Source organism: Bidens hawaiensis, unplaced genomic scaffold (genome assembly GCF_021521415.1).
Source record: "Bidens hawaiensis isolate Kalapana, Puna unplaced genomic scaffold, B.hawaiensis_p1.1 tig00008096_1, whole genome shotgun sequence".
NCBI classification, from domain to species: domain Eukaryota; kingdom Viridiplantae; phylum Streptophyta; class Magnoliopsida; order Asterales; family Asteraceae; genus Bidens; species Bidens hawaiensis.
Genome location: NW_027491573.1, coordinates 491,098 through 510,414, shown reverse-complemented (window position 1 = coordinate 510,414; position 19,317 = coordinate 491,098). Strand labels below are relative to the sequence as shown.

The 19,317-nt window shown below is 33.7% G+C and overlaps 1 protein-coding gene and 1 pseudogene across 1 annotated transcript; one reads left to right on the top strand and one right to left on the bottom strand.

The window, feature by feature from the left end:
* Positions 1 to 6,265: 6,265 nt before the first annotated feature.
* LOC143637019 (THO complex subunit 7A-like) lies at positions 6,266 to 12,170 on the bottom strand. Its single transcript, XM_077104484.1, has 2 exons — positions 11,451 to 12,170; positions 6,266 to 6,538 (listed from the first exon to the last, which is right to left on the bottom strand). Exons 1-2 carry the CDS (start codon positions 12,039 to 12,041, stop codon positions 6,401 to 6,403), a joined length of 729 nt encoding a protein of 242 aa, XP_076960599.1. The 5' UTR covers positions 12,042 to 12,170; the 3' UTR covers positions 6,266 to 6,400.
* A 3,608-nt stretch (positions 12,171 to 15,778) lies between these two features.
* LOC143636965 (putative purine permease 10 pseudogene) lies at positions 15,779 to 17,290 on the top strand (annotated as a pseudogene).
* The last annotated feature ends 2,027 nt before the right edge of the window (positions 17,291 to 19,317 follow it).

Sequence of the window (19,317 nt, the reverse complement as noted above, 5' to 3'; positions counted from 1 at the left end):
CAAGGCGGGTCCGTATGCATAGTGAACCAAAGCTAGGGCTTTGGGCCCCCAACTTTTTAAGGTCCATTTATTTTTAAAAGTTATCTATCATATATGTTCTAAATCGGTGTTTCGACAAACAGCTGTCCTAGTGTAATTGTAAAAGACTGAGCATACGACTTTGTAGGCCAAGGATCGAATCCCTTTACCTCAATTTTTGTTTTTTTTTCTTTTATCTCCTTTTCAGGGAATGTCGGAAGGATATAATTCAGCAGCCCAAAATCATTATTTTCTTCAAAATCAAAAGATTCTTTTTATTACTTCAAAGTACTTGTTTATCTTAAAAACAAAAGTGTAATTCAATAACTTAAGTATATACATATGTACCTATTTGTAACTAAAATTGTTTTCATGTTTAGAAAAATTACACTCGTATATATATTAGTTAAGACGTTCATTTTTTCTCAGTATTAGAATGATATATGTATATTATAATTGTTAATGCCCATGATGAAAGTGTCCAATGTGCGGTGTTGTTTATCAAATGTTTTTTATATCTCTAAACAAAAGTTACTTTCATGTTGCATTTCATTCAACAACTTTTGTTGATTTCTTTTTGAAATTTTTTTTTAATATCTTCATATATTAGCTTATTTTATAAGATAAAAGTTGGGATTGTTGCACTTATGTAGGGAGTTGAGCTGGGTTAGTAACTACTTGATCTTTCTTAATCAAAAGAAACTATTACATATGACATTTTTATGACCCGTTGCATTGCCCCGTCTAGTCTAGCTATAAATTTGTTTTACATTTCATGATAAGGCCCCTAATCTTTTTAGTTTGCTTTAGGTCCCTAAAAAGCTTGGGCCGGCCCTGATGTTGCGTGGTAACAAAGGTCTAACATCGCGCTTGGATTTTAACACCCGGGCGGTAATGAGAAAATGGTAATGTGGTAACACCCCTTTAACAAGGATATGACGGGGCTTTAATGTGGTGTTGGGGCTTTAAAACATCGCGCGATGTTAAATATGTGTGTTAGTTAAAGATTTACTGTCTATGTGACATTGACTTGGAGCTTTAACTTGAAGTTTAAAGCCCATTCACAACAACTAGCCTAATCCAACACGTCTCTATACAAGGGCTATATTAGTAAATGCTCAAATTTATGGAATAGTACGTGTTGTAAAAGTTGCTAGGCGCTAGTCGGACGTTGGTGTAGAGACTAACTATTAATCGGTATTAACAGAGACTAATCAGGATTAATCGAATTTAAAATTATATGTAATTTTTCAAACACACACACACACACAGATATATATATATCAAAATTTTAATTTTGACGGGTTTTGATCAAATAGTGATGAATCAGTGACTAGTCAGTGTGGTACTGATTAACAATTAATAAAAAATTAATTGACGTTTAGACGTGATTTTAAGAACATAAAAAAGTATATTGATTTGCTCCGTTTCTAAATCAGTTACTTATTTACGGTTGAATAGACTAGTGGATCAAGTACTCTAGTTTATGGCAAGGCAATGAGATATTGTGACATTCGTCAATTTCATGTCTCGTTTGTATTCGTTTATCATGTAAACCGACCCATTTTGTAAACCAAAGCTTATGATATAATCAAAATGATGGATTTTATGTTACAATATTGTTTTACACTTGTTGGGTCTTGAAAACATTCTTTTTGGTCCTTAAAACTCCTTAAAATGACTTAAACCAAACTTTGGGGACTATTATTGCCATTTACCAAAAACTTGTTTGACCATTTCAACCATCACATGCATCTTTATCCTATTTGTATGAACCATACTCTTACCATTATAAAAGCAAGGCTCCATACACCATTTTGGTTGTTCATCTTCACCAAAATCCACTCAAATCCAAGTATTCATCTTCAACATTTTGTTATTTTGATTTCTTAAGGTCAACTAACTATAGTCTTTCATTTTAACTTGTTCATCTAATATTACTAACACTTGAATATGGTGGTACAACATATATATAATACACACCCCTTGTTTCCTTTATTTGTTACTTCACCGACTCCGGTTGGTTAAGTTTCGAATGTCATAAGGCAAGGCTTCATGGAGGACTTCGTGTTCTTGATATATATATACACACACATAACTTATTATACATATCACTTATGACTAACTTCTAACCCTTTTAGTTTGTTCATCTTATTTACAAGTTCCATGTTGTGGGTTTGTATAAGACTAACCTCGGTTTAACCGAAACTAGTCCAAACCGGAAACCAAACTTTTGTTTACTAGTTTTGTTAAAATAGTTGTTTAAACATGTTTATTGCTAGATTTGAGTTTCAAAAATCATTTTTACAAGTTCCTTGATATTAAGCATATTGAATCCATCTATAAACTCGTTGGGAGATGGAAACCGAACTAAACCGAAACTTTTGCTTAAAAGACTTGTAGTTAACTTTTTAGTTGTAAAATTTAAGTTTTCTTCATTTATAAACCAATATACAAGTTCTATGATATTTGGGCATGTATAAACCATCTATGAACTATTTGTGAGATGGAGACCGAACCAAACCGAACTATACCGACTTTTACTCGCTTAAGACACACAAGTGTGTTTTTAGCTATCAAGACTTGTATATTTCTTTAAAAATAGTTTACAAACTGATTTTAGTTATTTTCTTAAGTACTTGGAATTGTTGGATCCAACTTGATCTCATCACATAGTTTGGACCGACAAAACCGAACACTCGCTTAACGTGCGTTGTTAGTTCTAAACAATAGATCTACATACTTGGTTAAGTGTTAGTATATTTAAATGAGTTATCTCATAACAATTAATATGTTGGAAAGTTGACTTTGGGTTTGACCATTTGTCAAGACCCGAATCGACAACCCGAACACTCGTTAAAAACCCGTTTTAATATCTTTGTCCCAAAGGAACTTGCATTTTAGCATTTTTCCCACCTTATTACTTAACATTGGTTAAGTAAATATTAAGGTTAGATACTTTAACCCGGTTTCGAGCAAACTTATATTTTTAAAGGATTGTTATTATAAATTCTTAAATAGTTACATTTTAAACCTTGAACTTTAATTGTTTACTTTTTGCAACAATTATTTTATTTAAAGATCTTCAAGACAACCATTCTAAATCCAAGATTTTATTGTCATTTAGGCCTTGCTCGTTAAACTTCATCCATCCGGTTATTCATCTTTTATCGATCAAGTTTTATACTTGAACGTGAGTAACTTCATACCCCGTTTTCTATCTTCTGTTTTGGGGTAACATTTCATACTTATTCAAATCAAATGCTTTATACTTGAGTCTTAAACCACAAACATTGTTGTATACTTTACTTGAATAATTGCTCGATTTGGTGTTCTATGCTTATATGCCTATGTGTTTATCGCTTTCGGTTGGTGGAATCTATAAATCCTAGACTACTTGGCATCCCCTTGTAGCAAGGTGTTGTTAACGTAATGCAATTAACGATATTCTATTAAATACTAGACTACTTGGCAATCCCTTGTAGCTAGGTGGCGCTAACGTAATTCTATTAGCGATTGTCAATTTATCCAAGTTTATAGCTATTATTTATGGTTTTGTATACTAGTTTTGTGGCTTTTCATACTATATATCTATTGTTCAAACTTATGAACTGCTTACCAACCTTTGTATTGACAACTTTATTTTATGAAATGTTACAGGTTTGCATCTAGGTTGATTATGGAGTTCGGTGAAGAAAAGGACACAAATACCGTTAGGATATTAGCAAAAAATGAACAATATTTGATTTGCTATATTTTGCTATATTTTGTTGTATTTGACTTATGAATATTTGGTTATGTGACATTTTCGATGTTGTGAAATGAAATGAGTTTGTTAAATATTGTCGCTTTAAATAGTGTCATGCGCTTATGGGCAATCGTTACACCTTGGCATGTTCCGCCGCCTTTGATCGGGGTGTGACAGGTATTATCTTATTTGTAGTGGGTATTTTCAGTATTTCAATTCTAACGGCATTCACAATCCATTTACCATGCATGGCATGCACGTAACAAAAACATGCCAATTATATGTTTTAAGTTATCAAACGGTTGAATAAATTAGTGGATCTAGCACACTAGCTTATGGCAATGGGTTATGGGTGGTCCACGGCCACCGGCCCGATACTTCGTTAGAGCAAAAAAAAAAGATTTATGTGTATTTTTATGAAAAACAATATATATATAGTTAATGTGGGTTGAGTTATAATAAGAAGACTAGTTTTTGTAGGAATGATAGGAAATAATCTTGTCCATTCATTTTAGTATTGAATGGTTGAGATTAGATTAGAGAGAAAATGTAAAACAATGGTAAGGGCATAATAAGGATAACACATTTGTTGACTTTCCCTCTCTACATGCAAGGCACATGTCAAATTCTCCCGTCATTTTAAAACGTCCATAACTTTTTTATACGACATTTAAAAAAAAACAATTTCACCTTAATAACGAGTGTTTTTTTATCTTTTATATGAGTGCCATATTGCTAATAAAAATAAAAAAAAATTCGTGGGTTTTTACAAATTGTGTTTTACCAAAATTGTGTTTTACAAAATTGTGTTATACAATTGTGTTTTATTTTTTCATAGTGTTTTTTGCATTGTGTTTTTTACATTGTGTTATTTTATTGTGTTTTTCATTGTGTTTTTGTCATTGTGTTTTTATTTTCATAGTGTTTTTTCCATTTTGTTTTTTCCATTGTGTTTTTTATAGTGTTTTCCATTGTGTTTTACCGGTGACTTTCCGACGAAATTTTCCAGCGAAATTTCCGAAGACTTTTCCGGCAAGGTGGTGGCGGTGGGTGATGGTGGGCGGTGGTGGTTGTAGGTGATGAGTGAAAATTTAAGTGGGTTTTTAAGATTAATTAAGTGGGTTTTTGAAATTAAATTAAGTGGGTTTTCAATATTAAGATAGTAGACTAAAATACCCTACCTCATAGCCTTCTTAGGAAAATCAAACTTCTTATTTGAACCTTTCTCTAGTTAATGTTTAAACTCAACAACATAACAACTTGCTTGGATAAACAACAAATGAATATGACTCCCAACCAAAAGGTTGTGGACTCTAATCTCTTTTGAGACATGTTGAAGCTTGTTTTAATACGAAATTTTTTTCAAACCCAAATCATAACTAATTATAGCCATTTAAAAATTAAATTATTTAAATTTAATAAAATACTTTTTTTATCTAAGGCCTAAAAAGGAGAAAACATGTAATTAGATTTATGGATTAGGTAAATATGCATTTAGAAAACTAAAGATGGGTTATGCAATTAAATTTATATATGGAGTGAATAAATATACATTTAAAAAATTAGGGAGGAGAAAATAACATTAAAAGATAAATGATGTAAATGAATTGGATGGAAAATGACAAGATTTGTAAATACTTAAGTGTTCACATGCGAGAATAAACATTTTGGATGAAACTTGAAGATGTGACCAAACCTAAAGAAAGATTTTAGAATTTTACCCATTTAAAAAAATTTGTAATACAATAAAATCAAATTTCTATTCTCTTGAATATGAATATAGTATTGCTATTAGTAACGTAGCCTCCAAAATCATTTTTACTCTTTTAAACATATTATATGTTACAGCTCTAGCCACACTAACCATTTATTAATAGATGTATGAGGATGGCTTTCGTAGTGGTAAAGAAATTGGCATACATCTAGATAACAGATAAGGTATGTTTGGTATGAAATAATGGAATATACGAGTGAATAGAATATACAAGGTAATGAAATTGATCATTACTATTTCATTGTCTTGTTTGATTATCATGTGAAAATGTAATGAATATTTAATTTTTGTTGTTCGTTTAGGTTCGTTATCTTGTATGGTTAAGCAACTCAAATTGATTCTTCGAAGAAAAACAAATCTTTTTGTCATGTTCTTTGTATTGATAATTATTTATCGAAGGTTTTAGGTGGGCTGGTTTTTTCGCCGAACCAAATAATGTAATTAGATAATGAGCAAACAAGGGTACATTAATTTTCCTCTTATACTTGTCCATTTACATTCGTTTAACAGACAAGCATAAACCGAGGTTCAAGCTAGATGAACAAACACAAACAAGTCTCGTTCGTGTTAATGGGCCTAAGAATGCTAACAAAAATGTATTAGAAGATTACTAACAATTTGTTCAACTGAATAATTGATTATGCAAATATAAAACAATCCAAATGCGATAACTGGTGACTTAGGTAAACAGTTTAAACAAGTTGAAGGCTTGTAAACAGGCTGTAAGTCTTAAAGTAGTTGTCAAAGATCAGCGAATTAAATATGACAACTTAAATAAAAACCTAAAAATTAACGTTTCATCGGTTTGGAGCAGTAATTGTGATTGATATAAGATACAGGTGATAGAAACTAGACACGCATTAATCAATAGCCATAGCTTCTGCACTCCCACCAGCAGCATCCTCCACAGTGTTCTTGTTCTCATAAAAAGCTGCCATTCGCATTTCCTCAACCATACTTCTTTGCTCTTCCTCAATTGTGTTTTGTAACTCGTCGACCTGTGCGTAACATATAATAAAACAGTTACATTTCAGCTATAAAACATATATAAGTTTTAACTTATGATCTAAAAACATAATTTATTTAAGTTAAAACAAATTAACAGGTCAACCCGGGATCCGTTAACCAACTAAGTAGACCCGAACCTATTTAAACTAAATCAAAAACATGTAACCTATTTAGATTATGTTTGACTTCAAAGTTAAAAGGTTAAGCTCAGTCAGTTTTAAAAAACCAAATAAGTGGTTTTGACTTTTAAGCTTAAAAAATCACAAGATTAAAAATTTACATTTTGACCATACACAACATTGTTTTCTCTTGATCCTTATCACTGAATGCAGACAATGTTTTCCAAATTTCACTTCTTGGAGACTTACATTGAACATATAAAAGAAAAAACTACTTGTGATTGAAAAACAGGTAATTTATTTATGATATTGTGTAATGTCTCTGATCAAAGAATCAATTGGTGGAACCAAGACTCCGATCATGTTCAGTTAGGGGTGTAAACAAGCCAGCCGGCTCGTGGTGAGCTACTCGAGATCGGATCGTTAAAAGCTCGAATGAAGCCAAACTTAAACAAGCTCGGGTCTTTAAATAAACCTGTTTAATAAATTAGCCCGATAACTAGCTTCACTTACTGGAAACTATTTATTTATATAACTTTTTATTATACAATTTTTATATAATAATATATTATATACAAAATCATGATAAAAAAACTAAAGAAAATATATTATGTTGTATATAAAAATTATAATTAAAACACACATTTGTTCATAATTAATAAAGGAGTAGACCCTGAACCCAGCTCGAGCTTGAAAAAACAACTCAAGAGCCGCACTCGAGCATCAGAGAAAGATCTCGAAACAAGCCGGGCTGAGCTCGAGCCTAGTCTAGCTCAGGTTCGGCTCGTTTACACCCCTGTGTTCAGTTAAGCTTCTTGTTTAATCACAAATTGTGCATTCTAGTTGTTCAACCAGTAAATATATCCGCTTCATATTAATCTCCTTGTTTCTCACAATAATTCTCTGTTGACTTGCAAAAAGGTCCTGTATACTACAGGTAAGCACTAAGCACTCCATCTCCACACATTATATTTCATTCTTAATAAAGATAATCACAATAAATGAACTGCAAACTTGCAATTTTGAGAATCAGATACACATAATAATTTTGTTTACCCTAACAGGTTTTCGATTTGAATGCTGATAAAAATTATTTTGTTGAACTTTAAACTGATTTTATATGGTGACTAGTTAAACTGTTGAGTTAGAGCTGTTGCGTGAAATTCCATTTTAAAACCGAGCTGAGTCAAGCAGTTCAATTATATGAACTCGAGCCGATCTGAGCTTGAGCTGACCCTGGCTCAGCTCAATTTGGCTCGTAAACTGCCCTAGACTGAGAATCCTTGAGTAAATAAACAAACTTCTTATACAAACATTTCCTGCTTGATGAAAGAGTAGATATTGGAAAAACAGATGTTACACAAATATGTACATAAACAAGCATAATCGAAAGTGACTAATAACAGAATGTACTAGTTTTGGAAATCAGGCCCAAATAACCGAACACAAAACACAAGTTGTTTAATAAACCTTAAACGACTCTTTTGATTATAAGGAATCGAAAATAATATACCACAGTTTATAATGACTCTTAAATGCTAACACATGACCCAAACCTATCCTTACTCAAACTCCTAATAATAAGTAGCAACAATAAAGTAAACAATTCCCTATCCATTCTCAAACTCTTAATAGTTGACAAAACAGCTAACCCGATAAGACCAAATCAATAAACTAAATACCGATAATTATTTGCTTTCTCTTTGGCTCCATCCTTATTCAATTATCCCGAAGACATTGACCCGTTTCACATATGAAATCAAGATTAATTTCAACAACTAGAATATCTTTTATACCATACTAATTGTTAAAAATGAACACCCACAGGTCAGCAAAAAAAAAACATGCTCAGTTTAAACGTTTTCTATATTATAGGTGTCAAGATGAATAAAAGGCGCATTTGATATGTACGTCAGGTAAGGGTGCAAACGAGCTGAGCCGCTTGTGAGCTAATCGAGCTCGGATCTACAAATATCCAAGCTTTTTAGAGCTGAGATCAAGCCTGGGCCTCAAATAAAGCTCATTTGGTTATCAAGCCAAAGCTTGAGCCTTGTGTATTTTTAAATTTTACCTCTTTTAGACTTCTATTGTTCTATGTATTAATTTCACGTTGCACAGCCGACTCAAGCCAAGCTTTGGCACGTTTATGACACTACACAAGCTCGGGCCGACATTCGGCCAGTCAAGCTTTTTCTCAATATATATAAACTTATTAAAGATGTATAAAAATTAATTAATAAATAACAAACAAGCAAAGCTCGAGCTTGAAAAAACAACTCATGAATCGAGCACGAGCTTTTAAAAAAGAGCTTGAAACGAGCCGAGCTCGAGCTCTGTATGTCAAAATTAGCCAAGTCAAGCTCACCTCGGCTCATTTACACCCTAGTTTCAGGAATGCATAATGTAAATGAAATAAGATATCATGCTTGGTTTAAGAGGATGGGTTTCTTTAAACCTATTGTGAGGGGTGGGCAATGGATTTTCTCTCTCCCTTTCTTTAAAGCCTATACCCAGTGTTGCAAATATCCCGACTAGTCAAGGATTAATCCCCGATTAATCGCTAGTCCCCACTTCACTGATTAATTTTGGGTTAGTCGGCCAATTAATCGGTCAATGGTCAAATCCGGCCAAAATCGGCGGTTTCCGGCAAGAATCCGACCAAAATCAGCGGTTTTAGACGAGATTCCGACCAAAATCAGTGGTTCCGCGTGAGACTTTAACAAAAACTAGCGGATTCAAACGAGATTCCAGCCAAAATATGTGTTGTGTATGTATAAAACTGGAAATTACATATAAAAATGTGTGCGTGTATGAATAAAACTGAAAATTATGCATTAAAGTTCGATCCGATTAATCCCGATTAATCTCAACTAATCCCGATTAATCGCTAGTCCCCACCCCACCGCCCGACTAGCGACTAGCGATTTTTGCAACACTGCTGGCTATACCCATTTACAAACCAAACACCACCTTAATATTACCTTATATTTCAAGTACATGAGAGTTGAGTGACCATCACTATGAAAACAAACAAAAACTAAATGGATCAACATGGAGAGACCATATAGTGATGGACCCTTAGGACAACAATAAATGAACCAGCATTCAAGTGTTTTAGGAGTCTGCAACAGGTGCTTCTAACCAAGCATGGTTTTATATTGGCGCATATACTAGTAAATCTATTTTAAATTTCTGATATATTGATGATGAAGAATAAACAGATTGTTATATTATTCATATATATCATGTGGCATTATAACAAAATATAATTAATTATCTGACCAAACATTTAACTTTTATATCAATTTGATGATATGCTTACATTTGTGATCATGAATTATCATACATACTTGACAAATTTTTACACCTTATCTAACAAGTTGTTGTCATGTTTATTATTTCTTCTGCAAATTCATAAATAATCTTAGGACCTCATCTCCATGCATAACTCAACCAAGGTTACATACCTAAATCCTTGTAATCAACATAATAGGTTGTTGCAATATCCATCACGTGTTACCTTTTGCAGCAGCATCCTTAACACAGAATTCTATAAAGTTTATTTTCCCTTAATAATCAGTTATTTTATAGAATTGTTCATTATATGAAATTAATCATATAACATCCTTATACAACCTGAATTAAGGTTGACAACCAAATGTATAAGAAAAGTTGAAGTACCAAAACTTGATTCAAGTGAAACGAATGTTAAAATATAAATTTCAGATTATGAACAATCCAAAAAATAACCGATTGCAAAGGAGAAAAACCTTTTCAGAGTTTGTTGTTAGGAATGATGCTGCAAAAAGCAACTACATGATGAATATTGCATTGCAACAATCTACAACCTTATTTTTGTTGACTACAAGGATTTAGATATATATAACAATGATTGTATAAACAGATGGGGTCCAAAATTACTTATGAATTTACAAAAGAGGTAATGAAGATAACATATATAGTATAGACATATAGTTGCCAGATAAGGCAAAAGAATTTGCCATGATAGTTTCGCAAAAGCTCCTTGCTGAGTTACAAGGAGAAAAAAATACCCCAAGGCCCAAAATGGTCCAGATATGAGCAGGTATGAATATATGATAATTCATGATCACAAACGTAAGAATATGTAATATCATATCATCAAATTAGAAGAGTATGTCCCTTTTGGGTATGCAAAGGTGGATAGGAAGACATAACCACTTATAAACTAACAAAAATTTGTCACTATGCCATAGGAACATTTGTTCTAAAAGAGAGGAGGAAGCAACTATGTCCTAAAAAAAGCAACTATACACCAAATTCTCACAATAAAGACTATATCTGGTACTGAGGTTCACCTTTGTCATTCACAATAATCTTGTAATTCTTCTTAAGTAAAATTTCCCACTATAACTAGCAGTAAATACAACTTTGGAGACAATTAAAGTTAAACTATCCAGGTCTCTTTAGCATACTAAAGGTAATCTTCTTAACTATACCAGTGATAGTTTAATCTGCCTACTTATACATGACTTAGAATTCGATTATTGTCCGGTGGATAAGCTTTCAAAATTCATATAACTTACTTTTTACCAAACTAGAAATTTGGTGCAAATGGGATTTTTCTACCATTTACATAGAAGCTACATGTATCCAATTCGGGTTAGAAACATAACCTCAAGCTATGCTAATTATGCTTCTTGCATTCCTATGACACATATAATCAACTAGTGCACTATTACCATATATGTTAAACTACAACCTAGACTACAAACATCACACAGAGTATCAAAAGAGTACATACCACATGCAACAGAAGCGCGAACTGCTTCTTCCGAAGCTCCAACGTCCTCGAACTGGCAGTATTCTCCGCTTCCAAAGCAGCGATCTCCTTTTCCAACTCATCAATCACCTTCTGCGTCTCGAACCTCGGCGGCTGCGCAGCAATCAGCTTCCTAATCGTCTCGCACTCCTCCTTATGCTTCCGCTCAACCTTACTCACCTCAAGTAGCTTCTTTAACTCCTCAATATCCTCCTGAGCCTCCACTATCTTCCGATTAATCTCATCATTCAACTCATTGAAATTCTCCTTCTCGCGCACATTCGCATCGATAACCGCCTTCGTCTTCACCAACGGCAGCTCAAATGTCCTCAATTCCTGCAGAAACGCCTTCGCGAGGCGCTCGCAGTCCGCGTAATTGTCCACAGCCTTCTCGGTTTCGACAGCGAAGGCCGTGAACTTCTTTTGGAGCTTTTTCAACGGCGGTTCGCCGCGCGTGGTGGTGGTTCGGGTAAGAAGACGGTGTTTGATGATGACGTCATCTTCTAGGGCTCCAAACGCGTAATGTGCGGCGGTTGATTCTCCTCTGCCGGTAACTTTCCGTGATTTCAACATGTCGGTGAGGTGATTAGGTCTGTGATGTTGCCGGTGATGGAGTATATTCCGGTGACTGAGTATATTCCGGCGGTGGGAGTCGAGAGTCAAGCGGTGGAGATTGCCATCGCTAGGTATAATATAACCTTTTATTTCCCCTTTTCTTTTGCAAGAAACCGAATGTTTTTTAAACCAATTAAAATCACAGGTTAAGGACCGATTTGTAATTTTCTCCACCGTAACCGATGAAAAATTCAGTCAAAAGTTGGTTTCAACTGGAACCCGAAATTGATTATACAGTGGGTTTGACTTTTATGACCGAACTGAAAAGGGTTTCAACTCAAACTTGTTTTTAGGTTTTAAACCGAATTATGCACCTCTACACACTTTGCTTTTGTTTTATACTTCAACAACTTTGTAGAATCTATAGTGGAGAACTCTAATGCCATTGTTGTTTATCTCGCCGGAAGCTCGAAATGATCCAAGCCCTCTCTTTGTAGCTGTTTTAAACTGACAATTTGTGATGAGGACGTGATGGTAACTCAGTAGGTATTAGTTTGGTTCGTTAAGGTAATGTCAAAATAACTATTTGTGATCAAAATGGAAAAGTGTTGGACTTAAAAGTGGAAAGGTATTTTCTGAAAAGGTCTTACGTGGCAAAAAAAAGTTTAGAAGTTTTGTGCTATTTGTAAAAATTTTGTGGTTGAAGTTGAAATGATAATGTGCTTGTGTTGAAAATGTAAAAGTATGAAACTTTGGTGGCAACATTTGAACAACAAAGTTGCTGTATTAATATAAAATGAGGTATGACCTGTGGTGGACTGGTAGTGCAGCGACGCGAATTCGGTTGGTACCAGTTATGTTTGCAATATCAACGACAATAAATCCAAAATATTAGATGTACAAGATAGTATTAGCACCCGTGTAACTTCTGATAAAAAAACATATTTAAAACGATGTGTAGTCGGTTGGTAATACCTGTGCATTAGAGATGTAAGTCGGCGAACTCAATGGGTATTAAGTAACGGCACCGGAACTAAACCAAAAAGAAATGGCTAACGCCTAAGTATAACAATTTAACTAACATATCTAAAACTAAGGGTGAACAACTTAACCGCTATAACCGTTAAACTGAACATAATCAACATAACCGAACCAATTTTAACCGACATAACCGGTGGGTTGGGTTAATGAATTTTTAAAAACCACCAAATACGGGTCGGTTTTGATTATAGATAATTCCAAAACTGCTATAACCGGACCGACCCGTTTATTTAACCAACAATATGTTTGAGATTAACTTCCACCATGTTGTTGGATTATATCATTTTGATATTTATGGTTCAACGTTTGTTATCAAATTAAGTTAAATTTCATTGCTAGATTATACAATGTTATTCTTTTTTTGAATATTTGGTATTAATATTATGAATTACATACTTTGTCAGATTATGTCATGTCGTTTTTTGTAATAATTAATACCAAACTTTTAGCCCAATTACATTATTTTGGTTATGATTAACCATCCCATAACCGACTCACTATAACCTACGAAACCGACTGACCAAAACCGACATATCAGTTATAGTTAAAGGTTTGACGCAAAACCGCCCCAAACCGACCCATGCACACCCATATGTAAAACAACAAACAAACAAAACAAAAGTCACATCATACAAACAAACAAACAAACCCGTAAATTGTGACTGCAAAGTATATTAACGAAGAGCTAAGAGATGCTACACGCTAAACATTGAAACACTTAACCTAAATTTCAAAAATAAAAAAATAAAAAAATCAAGACCCGACATATAATACGTAAGTCACCCGCTATGGGCGCTTTGGAGGGGAGGGGGTGTGGTTTTATTGGTGGGTTTTTTATATGTTATTTTTTTTTAAATAATAATAATAAAATAATAAGGTAACGACTGTTGGGGCTCCATCCACTACACTCTTTTTAGCCAAAAACCTCATATACTGACGTGACGTCACATATCACACAACGTTTATAAAGGGGCTCCATTTAGTACACATGGTCTTATGATGCCATGTAATTAATTTAAACTGATGACCAATAAAATTTCACCATTACACCATTTCATGACTATTTTCACCTTGTGATTCAAGAGACTCTAAAAGAGACCTTATAAGTATCAGTACATAAAGTTAAGGTTTTTATTTAAGGATTTCCACCTTGTGATTCAGGAGACTCTAAATGAGACCTTATAAAGTATCAACACATAAAGTTAAGGTTTTTATTTAAGTACATGTAAACAGTGACGATGTTCGGATGAAACACGATAGCGGTGGCGAAGAGGACTCAAAAAATTTAGAGGAAACAGGTAAATCTACAAAAAGCCGCATTCAAAGCCAACCTTTATAAACTTAATTAATATATTAATTAAGTCTATATATTGTTTAGTTTCATTATAATACTCTAATTTAGGTTTCCGTATTGTTTATATTTTCCTATTTTTATGCCTTAGTTTTTCTATATATTGTAATCTTCGTTTAAGAAAAATAAAATAATAATCAGAAAATTGTTCCAACTTCGTTTCTCTTCTTTTCTTTAGTTTTTGAAGCCTAACCCACTCTACGGGTGTATGAAAAGATTGATGATCTATATTCATTCTCTAATTCTATCACCCTCTTTTTGACCTATTAACCAATCTAAAAGGAAACCTACATTTATTCTAATGGTTATCCTTAATTTCCCTTTAAACTCTTTATACATATTAGGGGGACGAGGCACCCTAAAACAAGCTCCAAACCCATGTGGTAAACCTTTGCCGCTTAACCAACCTATGTTTATTTTGTGTTTAACTTAATTTAAATCAATAAAAAAACAAAAAAAAAATCTAAAGTACTTGTAGGTAGTTGTCAGTGATTTATGGTTTGTTGATACTTGATGGCAAAAATAAAGGAACAATATAGAATAGGTAGATGCATATGTAGTACTCATAACTCATAAGTGCTAAAGTGCCCCTTCCCAGTTATAATAACTTCTATTCACTTAGGATGTCATTGATGTTACTTCTTGCATGCATAACTTGTGTCTAATGGTTTAGTTGTTCATACTAAGAGCATCATCAACGCATTGTCCAACTCCAAAGACCGGATGAGGTGGATACTTACAGAAAGCCGGATTTCAAGTCTTTGGAATCGATGATTCTAAGGTCTTCGGACATCAACCTTGCCACATTTTCCCAACTCGGCCGCCATTACTCACCAAGGTCAAACTTGGTCAAAAGTCGAAGTACTCGGGATTACTCAGCCACAATTATTTTTAGTAAAAAAATTAAAAATAACAATAAAACATGAATTTTTTAAATTATGTTTTTTTATATCAATTATACTTATTTTGACGTGAATTATGTTTGTCTTAACATATATATAATATCCAATAATTATTTTATGTTATATTTATCATGTCCGAGTACGAATCGAGTACTCCCCGAGTACTACCTACAAGGGGGTCGACCGTCTAAGGACAATCTAGCAAGTTTTACAACATTGGTTGGAAGTTAGATAGCTAGGTACGTAGATAGTTATATTAGATTAGATAGTTAGATAGTTAGATTAAATACTTAAATTAGGTTGGAAATACTACATCTAATGTTGAAAAATGGAAGTTCTACCATTAAAAGGCAAGTTTTGAGATTCAATACATTTAATTAGGTATTTCGATATAGTTAAACCTTTCAAATAATATAAACACATTAATTGAATATTAAATATAATCCCTTTCAAATACACATCCAAAGACCCTAAATAGGTATTATAAGTTCAACAACAAAAAAAGAATTTGAACAAACTCAACTCCTCTAGGCAAATGACAATCAACCCTCCACCCACCCACCTTCACAACTAGTTATGTCATGTACGAAACATGGTAGCAATGATAATAATCATTAATAATAAACAAAAACCTACCACCATTCTATTTCAAGTTCCTTAACTCATCTCTTCATGTCATCACCACCACATTCTCCGTCAAATCATGCATATGCTGCTGTTACTACTGCTACCGCTGTCACCAGTGTTCTCAGAACCAGAAAGAGAAACTGGTGGTTGAGAATGGCGGTACATACGTTCTTTGTCCTCTTCGGCCAAACCACGGCCACACTACTTGGAAGACTATACTACAATAAAGGAGGCAAAAGCGTGTGGTTGACCGCACTAGTCGAAACCATTGGGTTCCCGGTCCTACTCCCTTTTTATCTTTACTTCAAACCCTTAACATATCATCAATCACTAGATTCAAACACATCATCAAACCCACCTTCCATTCCGATCCTTGCTACAATCTACATCGCTCTAGGAGCCCTACAGTCAGTGACGAGTATTCTTTACTCGGTTGGCTTGTTTTACCTTCCACTCTCCACCTTTTCACTCATTAGCACAACACAGCTCGCTTTTAATGCTTTCTTCGCTTTCTTTCTAAACGCCCAAAAGCTAACTCCTTTAATCGTCAACTCGCTAGTCCTCTTAACTATATCTACAGTTTTACTAGTTCTCCAAAGCGGTACTGAAGAAAATCCAGTCGGTGTGTCACGAAAAAGGTATTTAAAGCTGGGATTTGCATGCACAGTTGTTGCATCTGCTCTTTATTCACTTGGTCTTTCCCTTACACAACTAGCGTTTCAAAAAGTGTTAAAAGGTGAAACTTTCACCATGGTGTTGAACATGATAATATACCAGTCATTAGTTGCATCTACCGTCACGATTATTGCACTATTTGTTAGCGGTCAGTGGACCGATTTGCATGGAGACATGGAGGATTTTGAGCTAGGGAAGATAACATACTTGGTTATCATAATTTGCATAGCGATTTCATGGCAGATTGCTACGATCGGTGGAGTTGGTTTGATCTTTGAGGTGTCATCTTTGTTTTCGAATGTGATCAATACTTTGGCACTGCCGATTATCCCGATCCTAGCGGTTATTATATTCCATGAAAAGATGAATGGGATGAAGGTGATTGCTACTATCTTGGCTATTTGGGGTTTTGCTTCTTATGTGTATCAACATTATCTTGATGAGTCTGAGACCAGAAATGGACATGAAGTTGCAGATGAGGGTTTATAATTATCAAATCATCAATATTTCATGTGTTGGTGCCAAGAGGGGATGGGGTTGAATCATGTAACTTTTACAATGGATCCAAATAGCTAGGTAGTACTTTTTTGTTGATTAAAAATAGTAAGAATAATATAAAAAGTTTACAATAAAATTTCATATCTTGGAATAAGTTAATTATAAAAGGTTGTGTATATTAAAATAAATCTGGAGATTTTTAAACTATTTATTTTTAATTTGTTATGCTTCCAAAAGAAGGGCCAAGAAAAAGACCACCAAAATATAGTTACAATCTCGTGGAATTTCACATGTGACATGTACCAAAGAATAATGATGGTTAGGGTAGAGCTAACTCAAGATGTATTCACTTTAGGGTGGGTTGTATGTAAAAATGATTAAATAAAACAACAATCATATCTGTCAAAATTCTACCAATACAACGACATTAGTCAATAGGGTCTCGAAGGGTGGAATGTATGCATACCTTAACTTGCTCATAAAAATGAGTTTATTGTAGGGATGCTCACCAGGGTATACCAGATTGCACGCATGCTCGTTGTTCTAATATATTACAGGTATTAAGAACTAATTCCAACACAAAGGTAATCTTGAATTGATCAGGTTTACGCTCATTAACAATTATGGTGTAATATTTGTTTAAATTAATGATTTTGTATTAATACTAGACAATGAGCCCCACTGACATCCACTCTATCTAATTGTTTATGCAACTCTCGTTTATTGATTACATCCAGCGAGCTACTCTAAGCTCAAGCCCTTTATACTTAAACACACATGTTCGGAATGTTAAATTAGATTGTGTAAGAAGTGTAGCTTCATAAACAAATGTAAATCGTTATTTGTTTGTTAGTGTTTTATTTCCGACAACGTTTTGTGTTGATGCAGCCCAAGTTAAAGCCTACCGAAATATCAAGCCCACAACATATATGAATAATTAGCACAAGTATGCACAGCACCAACTCATTTACCAGCCCGTATGTTTATTTATTATATGCACGTTTCCTTATTCCTTTTATCCTTTCAATTCCAAAAAATAACCAAGTAGTTAATTTTCTTAATTCCTAGCTCAAACTACTTAGACAGTTTACATAATAAGGGTCGAGATACTGTAAAATAATGATTTAACGTACGATAGGTACGCGAGACGCTCAAAGACAAAAACAAAGGCAAAAATACTAAACGCTAAAAAACGCTCAATCAAAAAACTAAAACGCTCAGCCAAAAACCTAAAACGCTCAAAAACGGTTTTCGTGAAAAAAGAGTATAAAGTTGATCGATTAACGATCGAAGAATGTTTTTTTCGGTAAACCAAAGATTAATTGGATATGTATTGAAGATTCCGAGATGCTGGGATGTGATTTCATGGATTGATTCGTGAAAAAAAAAAAAGGATTCACGTACATATTATGCGTTTAGGTATTATTGTATTGGATCTTTTGTATACATAATAATATTTATAATTTGGGTGGAACTGTAGAAGAACTTTGAGCATCCATTGTCTTCACATTTGGGTGCAATTACAAGTTTACCGATTTAGCTCGTCATCTCATTTCTCCAATCAACACATCCACAACAACCGGATAAGAAAAATTCAACACTGTCGTTTATAGCTTCTTGCCAAGCTTTACCAATGTTTCCGACAATTGCAGTGGCTCCGCATATACAAAAACAATAAAAACAACCAAAAGTAGACTTTCTTCGACAAGTGTTCACAAAATAGTCTAATGTCTATGAGATAAATGCATGATATGTCGTAAAAACATGAATGTTATAAATGCATTTAAATATGCAACTAACATGAGTTGAGGGGAGGAAACAAGACAAAGTGATACTTTAGTGACAACAAATCGACCATCTTATTTGTGAAAAATAAGATTTACGTACGTTAAACACGATATCATTTAGTGGACAACAAATACGCTATATATCTTTCACAGAAGGAGCAAACATATATTTATACAAGATATCATTTCATACACCCATAAGACCAAAATCAACGGTTTTTTCTACCAAACGTCACATCGTTTCACAATTATAAAGATACTTTAGTGTTACATAGATGAAGGAAAACATGTTCAATTCTAGTGTTTTTGCAAATACACAAACATGTTTTTCTTTTCTCATAACGGCAAACTACAATTCTTCGAAAATACACCATCTTTCTTCTAGATTAACTCAATGCTCAAGGATTGAACCC